This window comes from Macaca fascicularis, chromosome 11 (assembly GCF_037993035.2).
Source record: "Macaca fascicularis isolate 582-1 chromosome 11, T2T-MFA8v1.1".
NCBI lineage: Eukaryota > Metazoa > Chordata > Mammalia > Primates > Cercopithecidae > Macaca > Macaca fascicularis.
In genome coordinates, this window is record NC_088385.1 from 125,373,559 (window position 1) to 125,399,092 (window position 25,534).

The 25,534-nt window shown below is 46.2% G+C and overlaps 1 protein-coding gene across 3 annotated transcripts in view; it reads left to right on the top strand.

Annotated features, from left to right (window-relative positions):
• The first annotated feature begins 1,534 nt into the window (after window positions 1-1,534).
• SUDS3 (SDS3 homolog, SIN3A corepressor complex component) overlaps window positions 1,535-25,534 on the top strand; it is a 42,886-nt gene continuing 18,886 nt past the window's right edge. For 2 of the 3 annotated variants that reach the window (XR_012420726.1, XM_005572372.5), the window contains exons 1-6: window positions 1,535-1,832; window positions 5,151-5,220; window positions 9,635-9,690; window positions 11,910-11,981; window positions 15,748-15,767; window positions 17,005-17,161. Coding sequence is in view for 2 of the 3 variants with exons in the window: in XM_005572372.5 (XP_005572429.2) it covers window positions 1,691-1,832; window positions 5,151-5,220; window positions 9,635-9,690; window positions 11,910-11,981; window positions 15,748-15,767; window positions 17,005-17,161 (517 nt within the window). In the remaining variant the exon portion in view is untranslated. The remainder of the gene's footprint in view (window positions 1,833-5,150; window positions 5,221-9,634; window positions 9,691-11,909; window positions 11,982-15,747; window positions 15,768-17,004; window positions 17,162-25,534) is intronic. The other variant, XM_074007998.1, reaches the window with a different exon arrangement.

The following is a 25,534-nucleotide window of genomic DNA, read 5'->3' on the forward strand; positions in this document are numbered from 1 at the left end:
TTTGCTTTTTCTGCACTATGATTATTGCTACTGATAGGAACGCAAGTTACTCAATATAGTTGATTGCAAATAATTTAGATGTGCTCCAACAGCACAAAAAAAGAAAATGACTTCATCTTTTGGACACGAGACAGTTCCGAAATCCTAGTTTAAATATAGATGGCAGACCTGGTGAGATCTGAGAATGATTCTTATTTAGAAGGCGCTTCAGAAGATCTCGGAACTCCTGGAAAGACATCTTAGCATTCCATTCTGGAAATTCTTTAGTTTTGTTGGGACAAAAAATCCCTTACAAATAGAGCCAAGATTTTAATTAAAACAAGGTAGTAAATAAATGTCAAAATAAATGGGATGGGAATAATGTTTCATTTTTAGAAGAGTCCATGGGGGCCAATTCAGAGAGAAATTTGATCACAAAAGGTCTGAGAATGGGAATATTCGGTTCCACCCTGGTTTTCACATGTGTTTTCACTACTGGTTGCGTTTCCTACGGAGACTCGGGTGGAACATGAAAGTGGGGCTACTTTGGACAAACCATTAAAAACCTTATCCTTTTTTCTCGCTACACACAACTAGACCACACTGCTCTTAGCTAAAGGGACACCTTAAATCTATTCTTTGAGCAAAACTTGTAACACCGTGTCCCTCTTCTACTCAGAGGGAATCCCACAAATTAATTCTTGCAGATACTCAGCTCTCCTGGTTTTTAAGCTTCCACGTAGGTCTTGCTTAGCCAAATAACTTCTGGTAGGCAAATTCTCCCCTTCTTCAGTTGAGAGCTCAGAGCAAGCTGTTGGATTAGGCAAAAGCACCTTTGAAAAAATTAATATTCAAGACAGCTGTACCGCGGAAGGCCTGGGTCTCCGAGTCTAAAAAATCAGACTGGACGTTGCTATTTTTTTTTAGGCAAACGACAGCTCGTTTCTCGTTTGTAAAACCGGGGGAACATCTTATCGAATAAACCTTACACAAATAGAAAGGATTCCTAAGGGCTGGGAAAATACTGTTTTGCTGTCCCCAGGATGGAATATCAGCATCCTTGTCTTTTAGCTCTTAATAAAGCTCTAAGTAGTCACAGGAGGAGCCAGGCTGCATGATCACGCACACTCTGGATGTCTAGGTTTTCCGACCTAACAAGGGGGCAGTTCGCGTGGTTCCCCTGCTTAGATTAGAGACCACCTCCACCTGCCAAGGGCCCTTCAAACCCTCCGCCCCTAGGTCGCTAACGATCCCTGCTTTAGTTCTAGCTCCAGGCGCCGCCTGGCGGCTGTTTCCGGAAGTCGCCTGCGAGCCTCGGGGTCCTGATGGCTGCTGGGCCTGCCCGTAGATTTGCCTGACTCTAGAGAACCTGGCTCCGCCCCTCCCCCACTATACTTTAAGGATTTTAAGACGGCGATGAAAGGGCTGAGGTTGTGGCGACTGGGCGTCCAGCGGCATCTCCACTCCCCCAAGGATGGCGGAGTCAGGCCGTCGTCGGGCAGCTCTCGACCCGGAAGTCGCCCGCGGCGCGAGGCCCCGGTTGCCGAGCGCGGGCGCGGGGGGCGGAGCTCGGCGGAGACCGGGAAGGGGTCGCCGCGGCTCCCGCTCCTCGAGTTGGGGGCTCCCTCGGACGCTGCTAGGCAGACGGCGAGTACCGAGGGCGGGTGGCCGCGGTGTCCCTGGGCCACGCTCAGCTGCGGTCAGAGGCGACATGAGTGCCGCGGGGCTGCTGGCCCCGGCCCCGGCCCAGGCTGGAGCGCCGCCGGCCCCCGAGTACTACCCCGAGGAGGACGAAGAGCTGGAGAGCGCCGAGGACGACGAGCGCAGCTGTCGGGGCCGCGAGTCGGACGAAGGTGAGTCCTGCAGCTCTCCCGGCCGCCGGGAGCGGAGGTGGGACCGCTAGGGAGGGGGTGGGGCTGCTTGGGAGAGGGGCGGGGCGGCCTCTGGGGCCTGGGGCTGCGTGGAGGGGCCGCCGGGAGTTGCGGGACTCGGGGAAGTTACTCCCCTTCGCGCTGGAGTAGCGGGGAAGCCCTGGGTGCGTTACACTTGACTGTGATGGGGAGAGGGGACTTAGACGTTGTCACGCTGGGGGTCCCTTTAAGACCCCGTCCTCCCTCCCAGCCGTCTCTGATTGAACCTCACATCTTCACTAGTAGGAATGAGAAACTCATTTACTGAATGCACCGAGTGTAGTTCCCCCGTTTTTTGTGTCTGAGAGCATCAGAGTCCAAAGTTGCCCCTCCCCACCCCCGAAATGCATGTCAGCTATGCTTTAGGTAGGACAGTATTGATAACTCAGGTTGGTTAAAGGAAAGGGACCTGGAACCAGCCAGATACAGGTTTAAATTTGGCTCTGTCACTTAACTCAGCTTTGTAAACTAAAGTTTTCCAGCCTCGATTTACCCAGCTGTAATGAAGCTGTTTAATTCCCACACCTGACCTAGAAAGCACTTCCTAGGGTCGGTATAGGGATTAAATGACATGCGCATAAAGTACTTGGCCTGGTACAGTAAATACTCAGTAAATGTTCTCCCCACCCGCCCCCCTCCCGGAAACAGGTAAGAGAGGGAGGGGTTTGCTTAATGGTCCCCAGGTGGTGTGTTTTCAGTCCCATGCTCTTTACACTGTCATCACAGCGTCTCAGAGCCTTGCTTTTCAAACTGAGCTTTATAATTTGGCAAGTGTGAGGACGCTATTTTGGAGGGATGGAGGAGGAGGAAGGTGATGAAATATGAAAGATCAAGGGAGAAGAAAGAGGAGATAAAGAGAGATCTATATGTGAATGGAATATTCTGGGACAAAATCGGGCCGTGGAGCAAAAGCTAGACCAGCTGTTTGGAAAGGTGCATACGTTTTATTCATCTGAATTTCCCGAGTGCCAAGTAATGTGGCTGACCATGACAGGAACTCAGGGAAGGCCTCTTAACTGAAGGAGGGGAGAAGGGTTTGTGGGGAATTGGATCTGCAACAGCCTTACAAAAGACAGCTGCATATGCATGACATGGAAAGTTGAAGGACTGCATTCGGTTTAACTCCATCCGAAGACAAGGCTTAACCAGAGATTTTGAATGTGAAGCACTTGCGCTGCATCTCATCCCCACGAGGGGGCGCGGTGGAGCCAAAATTGAGGGTTTTTTTTTCCTTGCAGTATAGGGGCTGTTAAAAATTTGTAGACACCCCAGCCATTAATGCTTGTTCTAAGAGCAATGTTTAAGATGTTTTGAAACAATTTTCGTTTGATCATCTGGCCTCCTCCTTGTTCCCTTTAGTTGTAACTTGGAAAATATTTATTTGTGTCAGATTACCTTTTTTATTGTATACAGTTGGCGCTCCATGTCTGTGAATTCTACATCTGTGAATTCAACCAAGCGCAGCTCAAAAATATTCCGGAAAAAATTGAATCCGTACTGAACATGTGCAGACTTTTTTTGTTATTCCTAAACAGTGTAGTGTAACAACTACTTACATAGTATTTACATTTTATTGGATATTGTAAGTAACCTTTTTTTTTTTTTTTGAGGTGGAGTCTCACTCTATCACCCAGGCTGGTGTGCAGTGTCACAATCTCAGTTCACTGCAACCTCCATCTCCGGGGTTCAAGCAATTCTCCTGCCTCAGCTTCCGGAGTCGTTGGGATTACAGGCACCTGCCACCATGCCTGGCTAATTTTTGGGGTTTTATTTGTTGTTTGTTTTGTTCTTTTTTTTTTTTTTTTTTTTGAGATGGAGTTTCGCTCTTGTTGCCCAGGGTGGAGTGCAGTGGCACGATCTCAGCTCAAGCCATTCTCCTGCCTCAGCCTCTCAAGTAGCTGGGAGTAGCTGGGATTACAGGCATGCGCCACCACCCCCAGCTAATTTTGTATTTTGAGTAGAGAGGGGGTTTCTCCATGTTGGTCAGGCTGGCCTCAAACTCCCGACCTCAGGTAAACCACCTGCTTTGGCCTCCCAAAGTGCTGGGATTACAGGTGTGAGCCAATGCACCCGGCCTTAACTTTTGTGTTTTTAATAGAGATGGGGTTTCTCTATGTTGGCCAGAATGGTCTGGAACTCCTGGCCTCAGGTGATTCACCCGCTTTGGCCTTCCAAAGTGCGGGGATTACAGGCATGAGCCGCCATGCCTGGCCTGGATATTGTAAGTAATCTAGAGATGATTTAAAGTGTACTGTTGTCCAGGCATGGTGGCTCATGCCTGTAATCCCAGCACTTTGGGAGGCCGAGGCAGGCGGTTCAGTTGAGGCCAGGAGTTCGAGACCAGCCTGGCCAACATGGTGAAACTCCGTCTCTACTAAAAATACAAAAATTAGCTGGGCGTGGTGGTGCACCCCTGTAATCCCAGCTATTTGGGAAGCTGAGGCAGGAGAATCGTTTGAACCCAGAAGGTGGAGGTTTCAGTGAGCCGAGATCGTGCCACTGCACTCCAGCCTGGGTGACAGAATGAGACTGTGTCTCATAAAAAAAAAAAGTATACTGGAAGATGTGCGTAGGTTATATGCAAATACTGTGCCATTTTGTCAAAGACGAGCAACTGAGGATTTTGGTATCCAAGGGAGTTGCAGGAACCATTCCCCCGCGGATACTGAGGGACAATCATGTATCCTGATGTAAAATGTGTGAAAGGTTCCAACTGGGTATGTATCAAGAGAGAATGTACATACTGGTTTTTTTCTGGAACAGTGAGTAAGGCTTGACTGCTTGCAGTATCCGGTCTTACGCCCGCATCTCCTTTCTTAAATTGCCGGCATTGTTGTTTCTGCAGAAGTAGCAGCCTTCACCATAACTGCCTGTGTCTGAGACACCCTATTCTGTGGCTGCATTTCAGGTAAAGGCAAGCTTTTTGCATAAATCTGACCGTAAGTTGGAAATGGCCTTTTCTTTTCAGAAGTACAGCTGTCCCTCAGTATTCATGGAGGACTGGTTCCGGGACTTGATGGATATCACAACCTCAGGATACTCAAATTCTTTGCATTGGCCTTCCATGTCCACAGGTTTCACGTTTGCAGATAGGGATGGCCTACTAACTGTATGTAATGTTTTTCATGGATGGCTTTGTGCCAGCCTGCATTGAATAGAAATTGATTTTACAGGAGTTTATTGAGTGCCTACTCTGTGTCAGGTGATGCCAGCTCTGTGAATTATGATTTTAACTAGCCCCTCTTTCCTAACTTTATTCAGACACTGAGGATGCTAGTGAAACTGACCTGGCAAAGCATGATGAAGAAGACTATGTAGAAATGAAGGAACAGTGAGTATGATTTGCCTGTGTCTTTACTGGAACATAGAATTGACAACAAAATCTTTTTATACATTGAGCATCCTAAATCTGAAATCTCAAATGCTCCCAAAACTAAAACTTCCTGAGTGCCAGCATGATGCTCAAAGGAAATGCTCCTTGCACTATTTAAGATTTCCGAGTTTTGGATTTGGGGTGCTCAGCTGGTAAGTATATTGCAAATAATCTAAAATTTGAAAAAATCCAAAACACTTCTGATTCCAAAGCATTTCAGATAAGGGATACTTAATCTGTAGTGACCTTGTGTGTATGATTTTGACCATAGCGCTTCCAAAGACCATGTATATTTGCAATTTCTCCACTTTAAATTAATTACATTTAATCATTCTTCACATTATAAGACTCTGTTGAGTACTCCCTAGAAAGAATCTTGAGGGCAATGGACACAGGGGAGGGAATGAGGCCGTACAACAGGAAAGGGCCTTTTACCACTTACTGTTTTTTTTTTTTGAGATAGAGCCTCGCTCTGTCGCCCATACTGGAGTGCAGTGGCAGGATCTCGGCTCACTGCGACCTCCGCCTCCCAGGCTCAAATGATTCTCCCGCCTCAGCCTCCTGAGTAGCTGGGACTACAGGTGCATGCTACCACGCCCAGCTAAGTTTTGTATTTTTAGTAGAGACGGGGTTTCACCACGTTGGCCAGGCTGGTCTCGCACTCCTGAGCTCCTGATCTGCCCACCTCGGCCTTCCAAAGTGCTGGGATTATGGGCGTGAGCCACTGTGCCCGGCCTTTTTTTTTTTTTCTTTTTTAGTGGGCAAACCAATGCACAGAGAGGATAATTGGTGTCTTGAAGCAGCTGGTTCTCAGATGAGTGTGAACTCACTGCACTAACGTGCTACACAAGGTGCTGGAGGCCTGGAGAGCTCAGAGAAGCCCCAGTTGAAAAGCAGGGCTGCTGACTCTCATTTATTTATTTATTTGTATTTATTTATTTAATTTTTTTTTTGAGACAAGAGTCTCACTCAGTCTCCCAGGCTGGAGTGCAGTGGCGCAATCTTGGCTCACCACAACCTCCACCTCCCAGGTTCAAGTGATTCTCCTGCCTCAGCCTCCCAAGTAGCTGGGATTACAGGCATGTACCACCATGCCTGGCTAATTTTTGTATGTATTTATTTATTTTTTGTGGAGACCGAGTCTCGCTCTGTTGCCCAGGCTGGAGTGCAGTGGCATGATCTCGGCTCACTGCAACCTCTGCCTCCTGGGCTCAAGCAATTCTCCTGCCCCAGCCTCCCGAGTAGCCAGGACTACAGGCACATGCCACCACGCCCGGCTAATAATTTTCGTATTTTTAATAGAGACGGGGTTTCTCCATGTTGGCCAGGCTGATGTCAAAGCTCTTGCCCTCAGGTAATCCACCCGCTTTGGTCTCCCAAAGTGCTGGGATTACAGGCGTGAGCCACCCTGCCTGGCCACATGCTGACTCTCAGGCCAGTGCTCTGTCTGTGTTTGCACATGCTCTCACCCAAGCCGCCTCATTGTCTTCAGACAGAGCCACAGCTGAACAGATTCGAGAGAAACAAAAACCTCACTCACTTTTAGGGTACACCCAGATGGAAAACGGTATAAAGTATATTTAATATGTATTTGTTGAATGTGTCAGATTTTTAAAGTTCTTTACCTTTTAACAAGATGATCCACGTTCCTTTCCCTTTAGGTCCTTTTTGCAAATGTTTTGTGGCCATCCTCTGGGTTCTCCCATTGTTTTTGTGCTTTAAAATTCAAAGGGGTAATTCAGCTGGGTCTAACCAGTGCTGAATAAAGACGGAGTACTTTTTTTTTTTTTTTGAAGCAGAGTCTCACTCTGTCACCCAGGCTGGAGTGCAATGGCACAATCTCGGCTCAGTGCAACCTCCACCGCCTGAGTTCAAGTGATTGTCGTGGCTAAGCCTCCTGAGTAGCTGGGACTATAGGCATGTGCCACCACGGCTGGCTGAGTTTTTTGTTTTTTTTTGTTTTTGTTTTTTTTGTATTTTTAGTAGAGACGGGGTTTCACCATGTTGGCCAGGCTGGTCTTGAACTCCTGACCTCAGGGCCTGCCTCAGCCTCCTGTCGTGTTGAGATTACAGGTCTGAGCCATCGTGCTGGGCCACTTTTTTTTTGAGATAGGATCTTGCTTTGTTGCCTGGGCTGGAGTGCAGTGGTGTGATAGCAGCTCACTGCAGTCTCAACCTCCAGGGCTCAATCCATTGATCCTCCCACCTCAGCCTTCCAAATAGCTCGGACAACAGGCACGTGCCACCATGCCCAGCTGATTTTTAGAATTTTTAGTAGAAATAAGGTCTCACTGTGTTACTCAGGCTGGTTTCGAATGCCTGAGCTCAAGCATTTCTCCTGTTTCGGCCTCCTGGAGTGCTAGGATTACAAGAATGAGCCAACGTGCCCAGCCTTTTTTTTTTTTTTTTTTTTTAAGAGACGGGGTCTTGCTCTGTTGCCCAGGCTGGAGTGCAGTGGCACAATCATGGCTCAATGCAGCCTCAGACTTCTGAGCTCAAGTGATCCTCCTGCCTCAGCCTTCCAAGTAGCTAGGACTACAGGCACATGTCACCATGCCTGGCTGATTTTTTAATTTTTTGTAGAGATGGGGTCTTATGATGTTGCCCAGGCTGGTTTCAAACTCCTGGCCTCAAGTGATCCTCCTACCTTGGCCTAAGAAGGATTACTTTAATAATTCATTTGATCCTTCTCACAGTTTCATTTCTGAAGCTGTGCTTGCTTTTTATTCTCTTCAAGCAAAAAGCTTGGTTTACCTTGACCATTTGAGAGGTATTTTTACATACCTGTTCTTTTCCTCATGCATGATCTCCATGAATGTGAATTTTTTGCTGCTGTTGCTTACTTCTTCAATCTGTCAGTATTGACAGGCTCTGAATTCAAAGGTATTGACTGGCGCTCTCAAAGTGAAAAATTTAATAGCTTGGGTTTGTAAATACTTGTACATGGTTTACTCATTTGTTCCCTCTCCTGTACTTGATAGGTTTCAACATTTTGAGATGATCTTTTGATTGTGCCCCTTAGTGTTTTTTTTTTTTTTTTTTTTTTTTGAGGTGGGGTCTCGCTCTGTCACCCAGGCTGGAGTGCAGTGGCATGATCTCAGCTCACTGCAACCTCCACCTCCTGGATTCAAGCTATTCTTCTGCCTCAGCCTCCCCAGTAGCTGGGATTACAGGCGCCCACCACCACGTCTGGCCAATTTTTTTTTTTTTTTTAGTAGAGACAGGGTTTCACCATGATGGTCAGGTTGGTCTCGAACGTGATCCACCCGCCTTGGCCTCCTAAAGAGCTGGGATTACAGGTGGGAGCCACCGTGCCTGGCCTCCCTTAGTATTTGATGATATAGAAAATAATTTCGGTTAAAATGGAATGCCTCGTGTAATTCAAGGTGAACATCGAAAGTACATCAGAATTTGCCCTAAAAGAGTCAGACATGTGTGAGTCTCAAATTCTGCCTACTCTCCTCCCCTTACAGAGGGTTGGGTTGTATTTGCAGCCCTTATTTGAGCACTAAAAAGGTTATCACGCCCATGTGCTCACTTCAGCAGCACATATACCAAAAGGTTATTGTGCTTGTTATATGTTGGACAGTGTTCTTTCAGATCACAAATCTTGTTTTTATCACTGTTAAATTGGGGGTGTTTTTCAGGTAGAAGCAAAAATATTTGCTGAAATGTGATTGATATGTGGAACCTACCTTCAGGCTGACTTGCTGAAGTTATGACTGCCTATAATCCATTAGGTGTGAGAGGAAAAAACTAACATACCAAATGCTTTTGCTTTGTGTATGCTATGTGTTCCCATCCGGCTGGGGCTGCAAGTAAATGCTGCCTTTTAACTTTTCTTTCTGAATTACTATTATTTCTCTGATCCTAAAAGAGTAGTGGTTGAAAAAATGACATGAAGGTTTATTAACTTAGTTCTTACACTGTTGAGCTTATCTGCATAGAAAACATGCTGAAGGCATAATCTTACTCCCTTGTAACTTACAATCTAATTGTAGAGTTGATGTAAGAGTTGTGTTTCATGCCATTTCTACATTGTGTGTGTTCTTGCCTGTTTATCATTGTCACTTATTTATTAAAATCTGCTATCGTTGCAAGTTTTAGATGAGTTCTCTAAAGGTGGGATAACATGGGAGAATCTACAAAATTAGAATAAGATTGAGGAACCCAGGCTTCTTGTTCCTTTCTGATCCCTGTGGCTGCTGGTGCATTTTAAGCCAGCAAGCAGACTTTAGTCTCCTTTCTTCCTTGAAGGGACATTAATGACCTTCCCATAACAGCCCAGCTAATTTCTGTGAGTAGGTTATTTTGGAATTGAGTATTGAATGTTTTTATCTGTTAGTGTGACTTTTTTTTTGTTTTTCAATAGGATGTATCAGGACAAACTGGCTTCTCTCAAGAGGCAGTTGCAACAACTACAAGAAGGTTGGTGTGATTGAAACCTGCATTTCTTTTTTTTTTTTTTTTTTTGAGACGGAGTCTCGCTCTGCCGCCCAGGCTGGAGTGCAGTGGCCGGATCTCAGCTCACTGCAAGCTCCGCCTCCCGGGTTTACGCCATTCTCCGGCCTCAGCCTCCCGAGTAGCTGGGACTACAGGCACCCGCCACCACGCCCGGCTAGTTTTTTTTGCATTTTTAGTAGAGACGGGGTTTCACTGTGTTAGCCAGGATGGTCTCGATCTCCTGACCTCGTGATCCGCCCGTCTCGGCCTCCCAAAGTGCTGGGATTACAGGCTTGAGCCACCGCGCCCGGCCAAAACCTGCATTTCTAAATATGCTTCTTAATATTACAAACCCTTGTAATCTATGTATTTCACTTCTCTGTGGGAGTTATCTAAAACGTGGTCTGGCCGGGCGCGGTGGCTCAAGCCTGTTATCCCAGCACTTTGGGAGGCCGAGACGGGTGGATCACAAGGTCAGCAGATCAAGACCATCCTGGCTAACCCGGTGAAACCCCGTCTCTACTAAAAAATACAAAAAACTAGCCAGGCGAGGTGGTGGGCGCCTGTAATCCCAGCTACTGGGGAGGCTGAGGCAGGAGAATGGCGTAAACCCGGGAGGCGGAGCTTGCAGTGAGCTGAGATCCGGCCACTGCACTCCAGCCTGGGCGACAGAGCGAGACTCCGTCTCAAAAAAAAAACCAAAAAAAACAACAACAAAAAAAAACGTGGTCTGGCTGATCTTAGCTATCCAGTACATTTTGCTATCTTTTGCTGTCAGTAAAGTGGTGATTCCTCAAACTCCTTGATTTTGAAAAATTTATTTCCAATATGTGTGAGATTCTTTCTTCAAATGAAATCTCACTTGGGACTTTCAGTGGAACACGAATTGAACGTCACTGTGCCTAAAGCTAGATGTTTTTAGGAGAGACATCGTTATCAAAGAATAAAGTTTTACTGTTTTTTCTAAACCAAATGTTTATGTGACCTTGGGCACACCAGTTCCTCTTGTTTAATCTGTTTTCTGATCTGGAAAATGAAGAAAGTGAGAGTACATGTGATTATGCACAAGGAGCGTCTAGCACAGCGGTGTGCACACTGCGAGGTCCTGGGGAGAGTTAGCTGTGGCAGTGAGCTCTTCGCTTTCATATTGTGGAGTCCTCTTGTCAGTGAAACAGCTTTTGCTTTTTCTTTGCTTTTTTTTTTTTTCCCCCCGAGGCTGAGTTTCGCTTTGGTCACCTAGGCTGGAGTACAGAGGCGCGATCTCGGCTCACTGCAACCTCCACCTTCTGGGTTCAAGCGATTCTCCTGCATCAGCCTCCCAAGTAGCTGGGATTACAGACACCCGCCACCAGGCCCGGCTGATTTCTTGTATTTTTAGTAGAGACAGGGTTTCACCACGTTGGCCAGGCTGGTCTTGAACTCCCGACCTCAGGTGATCCGCCTACCTCCGCCTCCCAAAGTGCTGGGATTACAGGCATGAGCCACCGTGCCTGGCCTGAAACTGCTTTTTCTAGTATGTGCTTTTATTGCTTGTGAGTGATCCACACCCTTGGACTAGCCCAAGGTTGGGCATTATAATCAGGAAACACTTCCCCCACAAGATGTGCCCCTCATAATTAACTGTTTTGTGGGAAGAGCAATGGAATGAATAGTGATTTGGTTAGAATCTATACCTGATCTGTTTAATGTTGTCACTAGCCACATGTGGCTGTTTAAATTTAATTAATAATTTAGTTCTTCAGTTCCACTAGCTACATTTCAAGTGCTAAAAAAGCCACAAAATGGTTAGTGGCTGCCATATTGGACATTGCAAATATAAAACGTTATACCATTGCAGAAGGTTCTACTGGAGAGCATGGATCTAGACCTTACTGAAGGAGAATGAACCTTTTCCAGTAAAGGAAGGCCCGTTGATTCAGACTGTTGCGGCAACTGATCAGAACAGTGTGGAGATGTTGGCACTGTTGCACTCCCCCTCACTCACTGCAGACCCTTGATCCACTGGGTTGGGTGGACTTTAAATAGGCCCCTAGTGGTTTCTGCTGTGTGCCTTGGTTAAGAACCAGAGTTAACTCTGCGGAGGTATGTCTTCCTTTGGTGTTAGTGAAACAGTCAGTGTTGATGCTACAGAATAATTTTAGGAAACAAAATGTAGGGCAGATTGATATTCACAATAATTTTATTTTTTAAATGTTCGAAATCAGGTACATTACAGGAATATCAGAAGAGAATGAAAAAACTAGATCAGCAGTACAAAGAGAGGATACGGAATGCAGGTAAGGCTCCTTTAAATGGAAATGAATCATCTTTAAATGTTCCACCGTTTGCCGATCATCAGAGTAATGTAGCCCTGAGAGCTGTTCTCCAAAACGTGTCCCAGATGTTCTGTCAGGGAGAGCTTTCGAAAAAGAGACTTCCAAACTGTGGTTATGGAAAGTGGTTTCATCTTTTGCTAAGGAATGGCCCAGTAGTGGAGGGTGTCTGAGGAGGCTCCTTGCAGTTCGGTTGTTCTCTCTGGTACCCCAAGAGTAGTCTTGCACCTGCAACTCTTGCTCATGGCCGCATGGCTGGCCTGGTGTACAATCAGAAGTGCGGCTGAGGAAAAGGATTGTAGGTTGTTTTTGTCCCATTTTAAGTTTGTTTCTTTTGGTATTCTGTGCTAGGATTGGGGAGGGTCCTCTTGTTATTTTCCCCAAGTATTATTTCTATAAGAATTTAGAGAAAAGGCACACTTTTGGTTGGTTGTATACAGTAAATCTATTCATTCAACAAAAATGAATTAAGCACCTGCTACATCTAAGCACTGCGAGCAGTGTAAAGTCATGTAACGCATTGCTTTGACTTGAGGAGACTTGGTGTTTCATTGACAAGATACCACATGTGTAAAGTTAAGGAAGACCGAGTTAAAGAACCATGCAGAAAGTAAGATGTGACAACTGTTTAAAGTGTGTAAACGTGAATTCCTGAGATTATAGGAAATCTCGTGTATGTGTAGAGTTTTTAACACTCATCATCGGCCAGCAGTTTGGGTGCCAGCAGAGTCCTTGTTCCTGCGATGGTAGAGTAATGATGGGTTTTAGAATGCAGGTGGGGTGCCATTCCTCATGCCACCGTCATCTTTCATTCTGGGCCAGTGACTCTCCAGCCCTTCACTATCTCTCCTCAGTGAGAAGCTGCCCAGTGCATACCAACAGATAGAAAAGGGGCTGAAGTGCGTGTGGGCGCTGAGAAAGTACAGCCCCAGCTATTAGCTCTCTGCCTTTCCACCTCCTGCCTCTCCCTGCTGTTACCCCCATTCTACTCTGAGTTCCTGAAGCTCCTCCTTGAGATGTCTTGAAAATCCTCAACCGGTTGCTCTTCCTAGACTTCCCCTTTAGCAGATAAAGAAGGTGGCACTTGTGGAAAGAGGTGGTCTTAGGTTCAGATCCTGCCTCCTCACTTTAGATGTGATCCTTTAAGCAGAATATTTGCTCTTGAAACCTCAATTTCCCCATCTATAGAGGGGAATATTAATACCTCATGGAATTGGCATAAGATGGAAATCAGGAAAGAAAATGGATGTGAGTCATATTTCTGAAGTTAGAACAGCAGAGTGAGTACTGAGTTGTTTTTCTTCATTCTGCGCAGACTCTCAATCATGTCCTCGCGTGTTCTTTCTTTCTTTCTTTTTTTTGAGACAGAGTCTCACTCTGTCGCCCAGGCTGGAGTGTGGTGGTGCTCTCTCAGCTCACTGCAACCTCCACCTCCCGGGTTCAAGGGATTCTTGTGCCTCAGCCTCCCAAGTTGCTGGAATTACAGGCGCCTGCCACCACACCTGGCTAATTTTGTAATTTTAGTAGAGAGAGGATTTCACTGTGTTGGCCAGGCTGGTCTTGAACTCCTGACCTCAGGTGATCCGCCCAGCTCCCCTTGGCCTCCCAAAGTGTTGGGATTACAGGCATGAGCCAATGTGCCCGGCCCTCATGTGTTCTTTCACATTTCCCTCTCCTAGGTAAAAATGCAGAAGAGCTCCTAAATCAGTCACGACTTGAGCTTTAAAAAGCACATTCTTTGCAGAGATGATCCACCTGCTTTAGTGATGTCTGGCTGCTTTAACTAAAACCACTGCCACCTCTAAGTGCTAATTGTCATTTTAGCTTGTTGGTGCGAGGCATGATTTCTCGGAATGGCACAGAACTCCAAGCTGTCTGGCCCACTTGTGCATGGTACGGGTCTGAAGTTGTTACAGGAATGATCACGTTGGGTTGGGTGTGCCTGGGTTCCTATGCCCAGCAATTCCCAGTGCCAAAGTGGGTAGGATTTCAGGGGCTAAACAAATAATGAGTGGCTTGTCCCTTTCCTCAATTAATTTTCTCTGTCAACAACTATTAATCAACATCTGGGCTTTTAATCTGGGGTTCCTGGAACTGTCAGCATTCTGTGGAGTTTGTATATGTCCTTTTTTCTGGGGAAGGGATTCATAGCATTTGCCAGGTTTACAAAGGGGCCCATGGTAGACTGAGAATAGCACCCCCTGGAGAATCTTTGTGGACTGTATGCACAGCCCCGTGTCACCCAGGAAAGAGTAGAAGCCATGAAGCAGTTTTACTTCAAGTTGGTGCGGGTTTGTAGACAGGTTTGTACTCTATTGTAAATCTGGTGGTGAGGGGAGCTGCTAGGTAACGGTTACTAATCATCCGGCACATGGTAGGTGTAACTAAGTTGTTGAGTGCTGTTAGATGGGTGCTTTAAGGCATCTGAAGGGCATGATGTGTGAAGAGTCAGCAGGAAAGGCCTCAGGAGGGGGCTGCATTCGGTCAGGAACTTGGGAATGTGAATAGGAGATCAGAGGGCATTGCAGGGGCAGACACCAGTGTGAGCAGAACTTGGCGACCTGACAGTGAAACCCCAGGTGTGCCTGGAGCCTCTGTCCTGTGGATTGTCTGTGAAGGTCCTTCCTTACCACACATAGTCCTTCATATAGTGCTTTAAAAAGGGGGTCTTGGCCAGATGTAGTGGCTCACGCTTGTAATCCCAGCACTCTGGGAGCTGAGGCCGGTGGATCACCTGAGGTCAGGAGTTCAAGACCAGCCTGGCCAACATGGTGAAACCCCGTCTCTACTAAAAATACAAAAATAAGCCAGGCGTGGTGGTTCGCACCTTTAATCCCAGCTACTTGGGAGGCTGAAGCAGTAGAATTGCTTGAACCCAGGACGTGAAGGTTGCTGTGAGTCAAGATCATGGCACTGCACTTCAGCCTGGGTGACAGAGTGAGACTCTTTCTCAAAAAAACCAACCCCACCAAAAAACCAGGGGTCGCCAGCCCCCAGGATGGAGAACACTGGGCTGCCTCCCTTCACCCAACGCCTGACCCCCTGCCCTGTCCCAGTCCGTGGGAGAATTGTCTTCCACCAAACTGGTCCCTGGTGACAAAAAGGTTGGGGACCACTGCTTTAAAACGTCATATCCACTCTGTTTCTGGAGTAATTACATTATTTCTTCTTGACCCATCCTGCTACTATGGGGACTGTTGGCGGCTGGACTGAGTGAAAGAAGGGATAAGTTTATTTTGCCAGGGGAGTTTCGTTCCTGCTGCACGTTTTTTACCCTCAGGTGGAACTGCCACAGCTGGTATGTTCAGGGCCACATATATATATATTTTTTTTTGACCAGGTTTCGCTCTGTCACCCAGGCTGTAGTACAGTGGCACAATCTCGGCTCACTGCAACCTCTGCCTCTCAGGTTCAAGTGAGTCTCCTGCCTGCCTCAGCCTCTCGAGTAGTTGGGATTACAGGTGCCTGCCACCATGCCTGGCTAATTTTTGTATTTTTAGTAGAGACGGGTTTCGCCATGTTGGCTGGCTGGCAGGGCCACATTTTAACTAGACTTGAGTACTTCTTGCGTCCTTTCCCTTCGTGTATATCAACATTTCACTGATGAAAACATTTGCTCTGTGTAACATGCTTTCAGAAAGCAATTACTGCTTCTAAATGAATGCTAACATCACTGTCTAGAAAGGTGGCACAGCCTAGCAAATCTAATTACACTTTTTATCTCTTGCAGAACTCTTCCTCCAGCTGGAAGTAAGTGCCACAGATCTTCTGGGTTTGCAGGCCCTTTCTGAGACTGGAATCTTGCAGTCCTGATCTGGTGGCTTTTCCTTCTATCACCAAGTAGATGGTTTGGAAGCCTTCACCACTGTTCTGTTTGACTAAAGGACATTTGGTCTCAGCTCAGACATCCTGTCTGGTCATTGGTTGTTGAGCAGCCTCTGCTTATCACAAGGGAATAAGGAATACTCACCCCTCACTGCTTATTGACTTTTATCCCGCATTAGAGCTGTTTGGAAGTCTCTAAGTTATAACGGCCTAATAGTTTGATATTTGTCCTTGAAGCAGTTCAGTCTCTGAATCGGCTCAGCGGTTCTGTTTTACAGCTGCAACTCTCTGGGCCAGTAAAAAAAGACAGATTTCTAATTTTTCCTTTCATTCTATGGACACCTGAGTGCTGGTTCTGTGTCAGACTCTGTGCTGTGATCCAGAGATGAGGGCCTGTATCTTTAGTGATGTACTGCTCCCAGGGTGGCTAGCATGTGTGTGGGGGTCACTTTTGGAGAAAGTCGTGGTTTTTCAGAGCCACATTATTGGAACCCACTTTCCTTAAATCAGTTTGATGCCCATAGTCACTCAGCTGGAAGGATCACGTGATCAGCCTGAAGGTATACTCAAGTGAGGTACACACATCCCTAGCCCACCACAGGCCCCGATGTCACTCACCACAATGGCGAGATTTGAAAAGCAGAGGCATATACAACTTTTGTCTTAGTATAATATCAATATTTGTGTACTTTGGGGTTCAGACACTTACTAAATGATGTTCCATTCTTTTGTCTTGCTGTATCAAAAATAATAGTAACTTATGCTATCTGGCCTCAATATCTTGTGATTATTTTTTGAATATACACAATGTAGAATCTCCTATTTCCCTTTGAAGCTGTAACTTCATGAGCAATTATTTACTCCCTTTGAGAAATGTGTTTTAGTATAAAATATAGGATGTGGACGAGAGAAAAATATCTGCGTAGCAAGTGAGGTATACTCAAAAATAAGCAAAAGTCATGTGGGTCTGATTTTACACATTCATTGGAAAGCTTGCTCTCAGACACGCCGTTACTGCAAGCGTGTGTGTGAGAGGGAAACTCTGTGTGTCATGTTTCTAGCAAAGGTGTTTTCTTTGCTGTTGAGGACAGGGCTAGACTTTGAGTTGGAGCCATGGCTTCCAGGGCCGTGTACTCCCAGCCTGTGTTTCTCTTTTGCTCAGACTGAACAAGTGGAACGAAATTACATTAAAGAAAAGAAGGCAGCAGTGAAAGAATTTGAAGACAAGAAGGTTGAGCTGAAAGAGAACCTGATTGCTGAGCTAGAAGAAAAGAAGAAAATGATTGAAAACGAAAAGCTGACAATGGAACTGACTGGAGGTAGGAAGGCCCTATGGGGTGGGATCCTGGGGGTCCTGAGCGGGGCTGTGAAGGGCTGTTCCAGTTACTTTTGTCTTACATCTCAAGAGCAGAGCAAGGTGGAGAGTGGGTTTTGACCTTATAAATGAGAGTTCCTCCTCCACCTTCTATTGGCTGTGTGACCTTGGTTAAGCTGCTTAACTTCTCTGAGTCTGTTTTCTCCTCTATGAAATGGGGCTGATCATACCCTCTCACAGGATTGTGGTTAGACATATGAGTGCCTAGTACAGTGTCCTGTGCATAACAGGTCTTCAATAGTTGCTAGACTTTTAATAGTAATGGCAAGCTCTGGCTTAGGCTCTACTTAATTCCTGGGTCCGCTGCCATTTGTATCTTGGTTATGTCCCCACATTGCTTACCCAAGTCCCCTGTGGTGATGGGAATCCCTCTGCTTTGTTTTTTTCCGGTCTGCCTTAATTACAGAAGAGGTATTGTCTTCCTTTGACCTAGATGTAAGAACAAAAGCTTTTGGCTCTATCTTCTGTGCTATTAGATCTCTCCTGCCAGGTGTTACTGTGAACATTTCAGAAAGACTTGATATGATTCCAACAGGATAGCTAAACTGAACTATTTTCCCATGGAGGTAGGAAAGTTACATGAGACTCAGAGCCAATCCCTTTCTAACCTTCTAGGATTTAGTAATCCACATATGGGAACTCAGCAGGTTGTAGGCAGGTTTCAGGGAGAAACAATATGGGCCGACTCTTCTGTTGCCATATGTAGACCGATGATTCCTAGAAGGATATAGGGAATTGGCTTGAACTCGCTATTTTGGAACTTGGCAAATACTGCAAGGCAAGTCAGTGGTGAGTTTGTCACTTGGATATGGAGGTGGCATGCCTTTCTGTACATCCCCAAATTTAACTCTTACAATTCAGAAAGTGCTGGGGCTCTGGCGTGTCTGATTTTAGCAGGGTTCCATAGGAAATGCATGCAATGTTTTTGTGGATGTTCTCAGGGCTGACTTTGAAATTAAAAGTAGCCAGTTAAGATCTTTGTTCCCCTCCGTATATTCCTGGTGTTGTGAACCAGCTTGGCCTTCTGACTGACACAGACTTCTGGCTCCAATCCTCATGGTACACTTAAGAGAATGTGGTTGTGCCTGAGGTGGGGTCTGACTTTTGAAAAATCTCTCGTCTGTTAGCTTCCTTGTAGAAAGACTTGGCAAAAGAAGTGAGCTCTTTGAAGGCCTCTGAAAGCAGCTCAGAAAATTTTTTTTTTTTTTTTTTTTTTTTTTGTGAGAATGGATGCCAAAACACAGCTTCAGGCAGTATAGTCTTATTCTTGTGGAAGTGCTTATTTAATTAGACCAGTAGCAACGTGGTACCTTGTCTGGTACCAGTCTGCCGGCTTTTGGACCTGCACACCATTTCCTTTGATAGTGGCTGTGACTGGCATCGATGCCTCATCGCTGTCTGCTAGAGCCACCAGATGTTTGGGAGCCTTCATTAGGCTAGTGGGAAATATTATCCGTTTATAGCTGCTCCCTTTCCATCTGTGGGAAAGGGTATCATCACCTTACCTGTGATTTGGCATCCTAATTATTGACAAGCAATTGATATTGTTTGGCCAGGCAGTTTTACAGCCAGAATCTTAACTGGGACAGGAGGCATCCTCAGTGACTTGAGGCTGAGCCTGCCAGGGTAGAAAAGACAAATAAATTCAGGGAAATCATTTGTAACGCAATAAAATTGATTACAGAAGTGTTTAAAGCTAGCCATGGGCATTAAAGGTACGGATGTCCTTCCTCAAGCCATTTGGTACCCTTGGTATGGAAAGCACTGCCAAGGTAATGATGGAGTGTTGGAAGACAAGGCCCTGGAGCTAGAAGGGTAATTAGCATTTCCACAGATGGTGCTGCTATGGTGTTGGATTAAAGGCTTGATTTCATTCCTCTAATTGAGTGACTTAGTTCACCTTTGTGGATTGATGCCCAATATCATTGTTGCCCAGCTCTGCCCTGAAAAGATACTTTTTAAAGTCTCCGTTTTTGGTTCAACATGAACATCTCTTGAAAAGCGAAGTAGGATAAGAGGCTGATGAGAAGCTTGGTCCAAATAACCCACCGGAAACGGGTGTATTTGGCGACCTGCTCATTCCCACCATGACTTAAAGCGTTTACATACCTCCATAGGAATTGGCAAGAGGTACTGTTTACCGCCCAAATCTCTTGTGGAAAACTTAGGGAAACTGGGTTGTTCAGGCAGAAATGAGTGAGTGTGCGTAGAGAAGCTAGGATGAATTATGGTCAGTGCAGCCCAGCTTCAGTGTGTTAGGTCAGTGGGGTCTTGATAAAATGCGGATTCTGTTTCAGCGGCTTTGGAGTGGAGGCTGAGATCCTGCATTTCTTTCTCTCTTTTTTTTTAATTTAATTTTTTTGTTTTTGTCGCCCAGGCTGGAGTGCAGTGGTGCAGTCTCACTGCAACCTCCGCCTCCCGTATTCAAGCGATTCTCCTGCTTCAGCCTCCCAGGTAGCTGGGATTACAGGCATACACTACCATGCCTAGCTCATTTTTGTATTTTTAGCAGAGACAGGGTTTCACCATGTTGGCCAGCTGGTCTCGAACTCCTGACCTCAGGTGATCCGCCCACCTCAGCCCCCCAAAGTGCTGGGATTATAGGTATGAGCCACCGCCCCCACCCGAGATCCTATATTTCTGACCACCTTCCCGGGGGGGCACTGATCCTGCTGGCCAGAGCACACTTCAGTAGTGAGGTTATAGATACACTTGCCTGAGGGTGAGATTTCTCTGAAGCAGAGGCCAAGACTACAAGTAATCCAAATATTCGATGAGAACTTTATGAGCTTTAAAATGTGGGGAGCTTTACCATTTTTAATGTGTTTTTCTTTCTCTTACTCTTCTCTCCTTTCTTCCTGTAGTTCACTACCTGCTACTTCCTTTTCTTTTGTAAGTTCTTGCTCACCAGGGGCGTCTTCCAATCCTTAGGCTTCCCCAGTGAAAGCCACCTGTGACCCTAGTAAAGACTGTGAGTTTCCTTTAGAAGATGGTGGGTTCATGGCTGGTACCACGAGTCATAACAATGTCAGAATAGAAGTCTGTTTCCCAAGCACTTACACTGAGCCAAGCATTACATAAATATATTAGAGCTAACTTTGCAGGCTGATAGACCAGGGCTGAATCCTGGCACTGTCACAGATTCAATTCTGAGGTAGGGTTTTCTCATTTGGCCAGGGGATGATAGAACCTTCTGGAGAGGGTAGCTGTGATGTGAGATGAGATAATGCCTGTTAAGTTGCTTCAGAAAGTAGCTGGTTCACAGGGTGAACACTCAGGGATTGGGAAGTTGTAACCTCACTGAGTTCCTGCAGCTCCCTTTGACCTTGGGGGTATTGCTTCTGATTTTATAGATGGCAGAGGTGGCTCGGAGAAGTGGAGCCATTTGCTCACAGTCCCTCAGTGAGACAGATAGTGGTTAAGCCAGTGTGTGTCTGGCTCCAAGCATATTCTCTTCACCACCACTACTATTGACTCTCTGCAGATACCATAGATACATGTGGTGGCACTAAGACTCACAAAATTAGGCTAATGAGTAAAGGCTGTGTTTTCCTGGAGGCTCTTTTCTGGTAGAAAGCTGACATAGCTTCCTTGACTTCCCCCAAGGTTATGTGGTGTTGAGATGGAGGGCCCCTAAATAAAGTTAACAATTTGACAGGCTCGTTTTTGACTCATTGGTATATTTAAAGACAGGGTCTCACTCCAGTTGCCAAGGGTGGAGTGCAGTGGTGCCATCACGGCTCACTGCAGTTCGACTTCCTGGACTCAGGTGATTCTCCTGCCTCAGCCTCCTGAATAGCTGGGATTACAGGCATGTGCCACCTTACCTGGCTCATTTTTGTGTATTATTTTTGAGACGGAGTCTCGCTCTGTCATCCAGGCTGGAGTGCAGTGGCGCGATCTCGGCTCACTGCAAGCTCTGCCTCCTGGGTTCGCACCATTCTCCTGTCTCAGCCTCCCAAGTAGCTGGGACTACAGGCACCCGCCACCATGCCCGGCTAATTTTTTGTATTTTTTTGTTTAGTAGAGACGGGGTTTCACCATGTTAACCAGGATGGTCTCGATCTCCTGACCTTGTGATCTGCCGGCCTCAGCCTTCCAAAGTATTGGGATTACAGGCATGAGCCACCGCTCCCGGCCTTTCCTTTTTTTATTTTTTTTTCGTAGAGACGGGGTTTTCCCATGTTGCCTAGGCTGATCTTGAATTCCTGGGCTCAAGCAGTCTGCCCGACTTGGTCTCCCAAAGTGCTGGGTTTACAGGCGTGGAGCTACCACATCTGGCTTTTTTACTCATTTTAAAACCCTGCCGGGCGCGGTGGCTCACACCTGTAATCCTAGCACTTTGGGAGGCCGAGGCGGGCGGATCACAAGGTCAGGAGATCGAGACCACGGTGAAACCCGGTCTCCATTAAAAAATACAAAAAATTAGCTGGGTGTGGTGGCGGGCGCCTGTAGTCCCAGCTACTCGGGAGGCTGAGGCAGGAGAATGGCGTGAACCCGGGAGGCGGAGCTTGCAGTGAGCCGAGATTGCGCCACTGCACTCCAGCCTGGGCAACAGAGCCAGACTCCATCTCAAAAAAAAAAAAACCCCTAAGATATATGTGGTTGTACTACTATAGGAACAGTAAATTTCACACGTATGCAGTAGATGCTAAGGAGTAGCGACTTGGGTGTTAAGACAAGGGGAAGAGGCCCCACACAAATATCTGGAGAGGGAGAATAGAAGAGGTGACCTGGATTTTGGGCAGAGTGGGCCTGTCCTCAAGATGTTTTTTCCTGGTGCTGGCACCGTGGAATCAGGTCTTTTAATGCACTTGAGGGTGCAGAGAGGAAGGCTCGACTGGCTCGCTGTTTATTGCCTTCCCTTCATAATGGGCAACTTTGGCTTTAAGGAGATTGGTCCTTTATTCCTACTCTGATTTGGCCTCCAAAGACCTAACAGTGATTCTTGTGGATTTTTTTTTTTGTTTTTTGAGACGGAGTCTAGCCTTGTCGCCCAGGCTGAAGTGCAGTGGCGTGGTCTCGGCTCACTGCAACCTCCACCTCCCGGGTTCAAGTGATTCTTCTGCCTTAGCCTCCCGAGTAGCTGGGACTACAGGTGTGTGCCACCACGCCCGACTAATTTTTGTACTTTTAGTAGAGATGGGGTTTCACCATGTTGGCCAGGCTGGTCTCGAACTCCTGACCTCAGGTGATCTGCCTGCCATGGCCTCCCAAAGTGCTGGAATTACAGACGTGAACCACCATGCCCAGCCCTAACATTCATTCATATTCCCCTCCCCCACAAACCTTAGGCATTCTTCTGTTACCACCGCAGCATTAATTTGCATCAACGTTGATGGCGCCCTCCATCCTGCTAGAGAAGGGCATGATGTGTGCTAGGATTGCTCTGGGCTGCTAGTCTAGCCTGTGGGTCCCTGCCCTGTTTTGGAAGTAGTTGCCAATCTGCTACAATGTTTAATCTGCAGTGGATTTTCTTTCTGCCACTTATGTCCCATTTCTTTTTAAAGAAAATTTCCTTTTTAAATTTAAAGTACATTTAATTTTTCGAGATAGGGTCTTGTTCTGTCACCCAGGTTGGAGTGCAGTGGCACAATCTTGGCTCACTGCAACCTCTGCCTCCTGTGCTCAAGTGATCCACTGCAGCCTCCCAAGTAGCTGGGACTACAGGCACCTGCCACCTAGCCCGGCTAGTTTTTTGTATTTTTCTGTAGAGATGGGGTTTTGCTCTGTTGCCCAGGCTGGTCTTGAACTCCTGGGCTCAAGCGATCCACCCTCCTTGGCTCCCCAAAGTGTTGGGATTACAGGCATCAGCCATTGCACCCAGCCTTATATTCTTTTTTTTTTTTTTTTTTTTTTTTTTTTTGGAGACAGAGTCTCGCTTTGTCGCCGAGGCTGGAGTGCAGTGGCACAATCTCGGCTCACTGCGAGCTCTGCCTCTCGGGTTCACGCCATTGTCCTGCCTCAGCCTCCCAAGTAGCTGAGACTACAGGCGCCTGCCACCATGCCTGACTAATTTTTGTATTTTTAGTAGAGACAGGGTTTTACGTTGTTAGCCAGTATGGTCTCCATCTCCTGACCTCATGATCCACCCGCCTTGGCCTCCCAAAGTGCTGGGATTACAGATGTGAGCCACCACGCCTGGCTATATCCCATTTTTTAAGGATGCCCCTTTGAATTGCTGCAATTAATATTTTTTCCAATAGATAAATATGAGCTTGTTTTAATAGTTAAAGTATGTTGAATTGAAGCTTTTACTGCTATTGTACACTGTAGGCAGGTATGCTGTTGGAAATGAATGAATAGGCCTAAAGAAGTGCAGAACAAAAGGCCAGCCAGTAAACTGGTAGTTGTATGTAAATTGCAGGTAATTTATCAGGAATATCTCTCCAGAGGGACTGTGCTGTAATGACTCTACCACCTAGCATTGCTTCAACCTGAGCTCCCATTTTTTAGATGTCAGAACCAGTGCTACCTGTGGTGAGGGGTGGGGCGGGGGGAGGGCCTGTATCTCTCAGGTTTCCTAGTGAGTAGAACAGGAGGATTTGCACTATTAAAGGTCATATTGCATGGTGGTTTGGAGAGGAGTTGTATGCCTAGTCTTGTTGCTTATTTGGTGTTTTCTCTCACATACACTCTCGCAAGTCTGCTTTAAATGCTTGATGTTTAATTACATAAATAGCATCTCCACTGAAGCAAACCTATGAGGAGACCTCTGGATCAAAGAGGGGTTCTAATTTCAGCCAGTTTGAGTTTTTTTGTGGTTGGTGCATGATGTCGGAGAGGAAGACTGACTTCATCTCTGCTCAGGTGTCTTCTCTGGGGTTGTCACACTCCAGGGTCTGAACTTCAGTTCTGAAAGTTTGATTTTTGTCAGTGTAGCCAGATTGAGCGTCTTGGGACTCTTAGGGGCCAAACTCTTGGGAGATTGATGGTAAAACTCAGGATACCAGCTCGTTGCTTACAGTGAGAAATAGAACTTCCAGGCACACTCAGACCCAGGTTGTCAGGCTGCATCCTATGAAAAATCCACTTTAGAAGCCAACTAGGCAAACCTGGCATTAGAGCAAGGTGACTTAAGTGGATAATCTTACTATGTCTGTTGGGGCTGTGATACATGTCGATCATGTCCTCAAATCATGTCTTCCGCCTGGCCCATTGGCCAGGACTGCTCCCTTCTGTCTCCTCTTTCCCAGATGGAAATGGAGACGGAGACATGCTGGTAAGTTTTAGGGGCTTCTCCAGAGTCTCTTCCTTCTGCGAAGTAGTCTTTTTGGATAAAATTAATCAGATTGTTGCTGTGACTAGGCTAATAAAATAGATTTTTTTTTTTTTTTTTTTTTTTTTTTTTTACCATTTCATAAGAATTTGATTATATTTTTTGGTTTGTAAGTGATACAGTTATGATTTTCAGAGTTCAGTGGCTGTGATTGGCCTTTACTTGGCTTACATCCATCATGCATTGTCCACCCTCCCCACTCCCCAGTCTTGGCAGCCTGCAGAGCAGAGCACACTCAGCCATTCTCTGGCAGGCAGAACATTCCATAATGTTCTCGGGCTATGTGCTTTTTCTTTGGTGCTCTCTTGGGTTGGGTGAGCTCCCTTTACACTTTATTTTCCAAATTAGGTGTCAATGTTGTACAGCCTCACAGTTGACATCAGCTGCTTTCGACTATGTAACTTCTTTTCAGCTCTTTGTGCCTTGAATTTTAAAAAGGATCTTTGTATAGTTTTTTCCTGCCCGAAAATATAATAATAAAAACTAGCATTGATAGAACTCCCGTTATGCCAAGCACCGTGCTAAGACTTCACGTGTATCATCACATGTAACCCTCACAGCGCACTGTGGGGGAGGCATTATTGATACTTCTGTTCTCTAGGCGAGGACACTTGAGACATATAGCACTTACAAACCTGTGTTAGGCCACACAGCTGTTGCAGGGATTCAGACGCACATTTATGTGACACTCCAGGTCTTAACCATGGTGCTGTGTCACTGGCCAGTAACTAACTGGAGAAGGCTGGCACCTCAGCATAGGGTAGGAGATTTTTTTAGGGAGAAGCCTTCCCCACTTATTTCTGGTGTGTGTGTGTGTGTGTGTGTGTGTGTTTTTACTTCCAAGTACACTTTTATAAATATTCATTAATTAGGTCTTTGGTTCTTATTTTACCTCTATTCCATTCATAGAAAAAAAATTAATACTGCCCAGCCCATTTCTCTGAAGAGCAACATGCAGAAGCCTTCTCTTTTTTAAATTTTGTGTGGCACGTGCATGACATGCTCTAAGATCCTGCACACTGCTTGGTAGAATTTGCT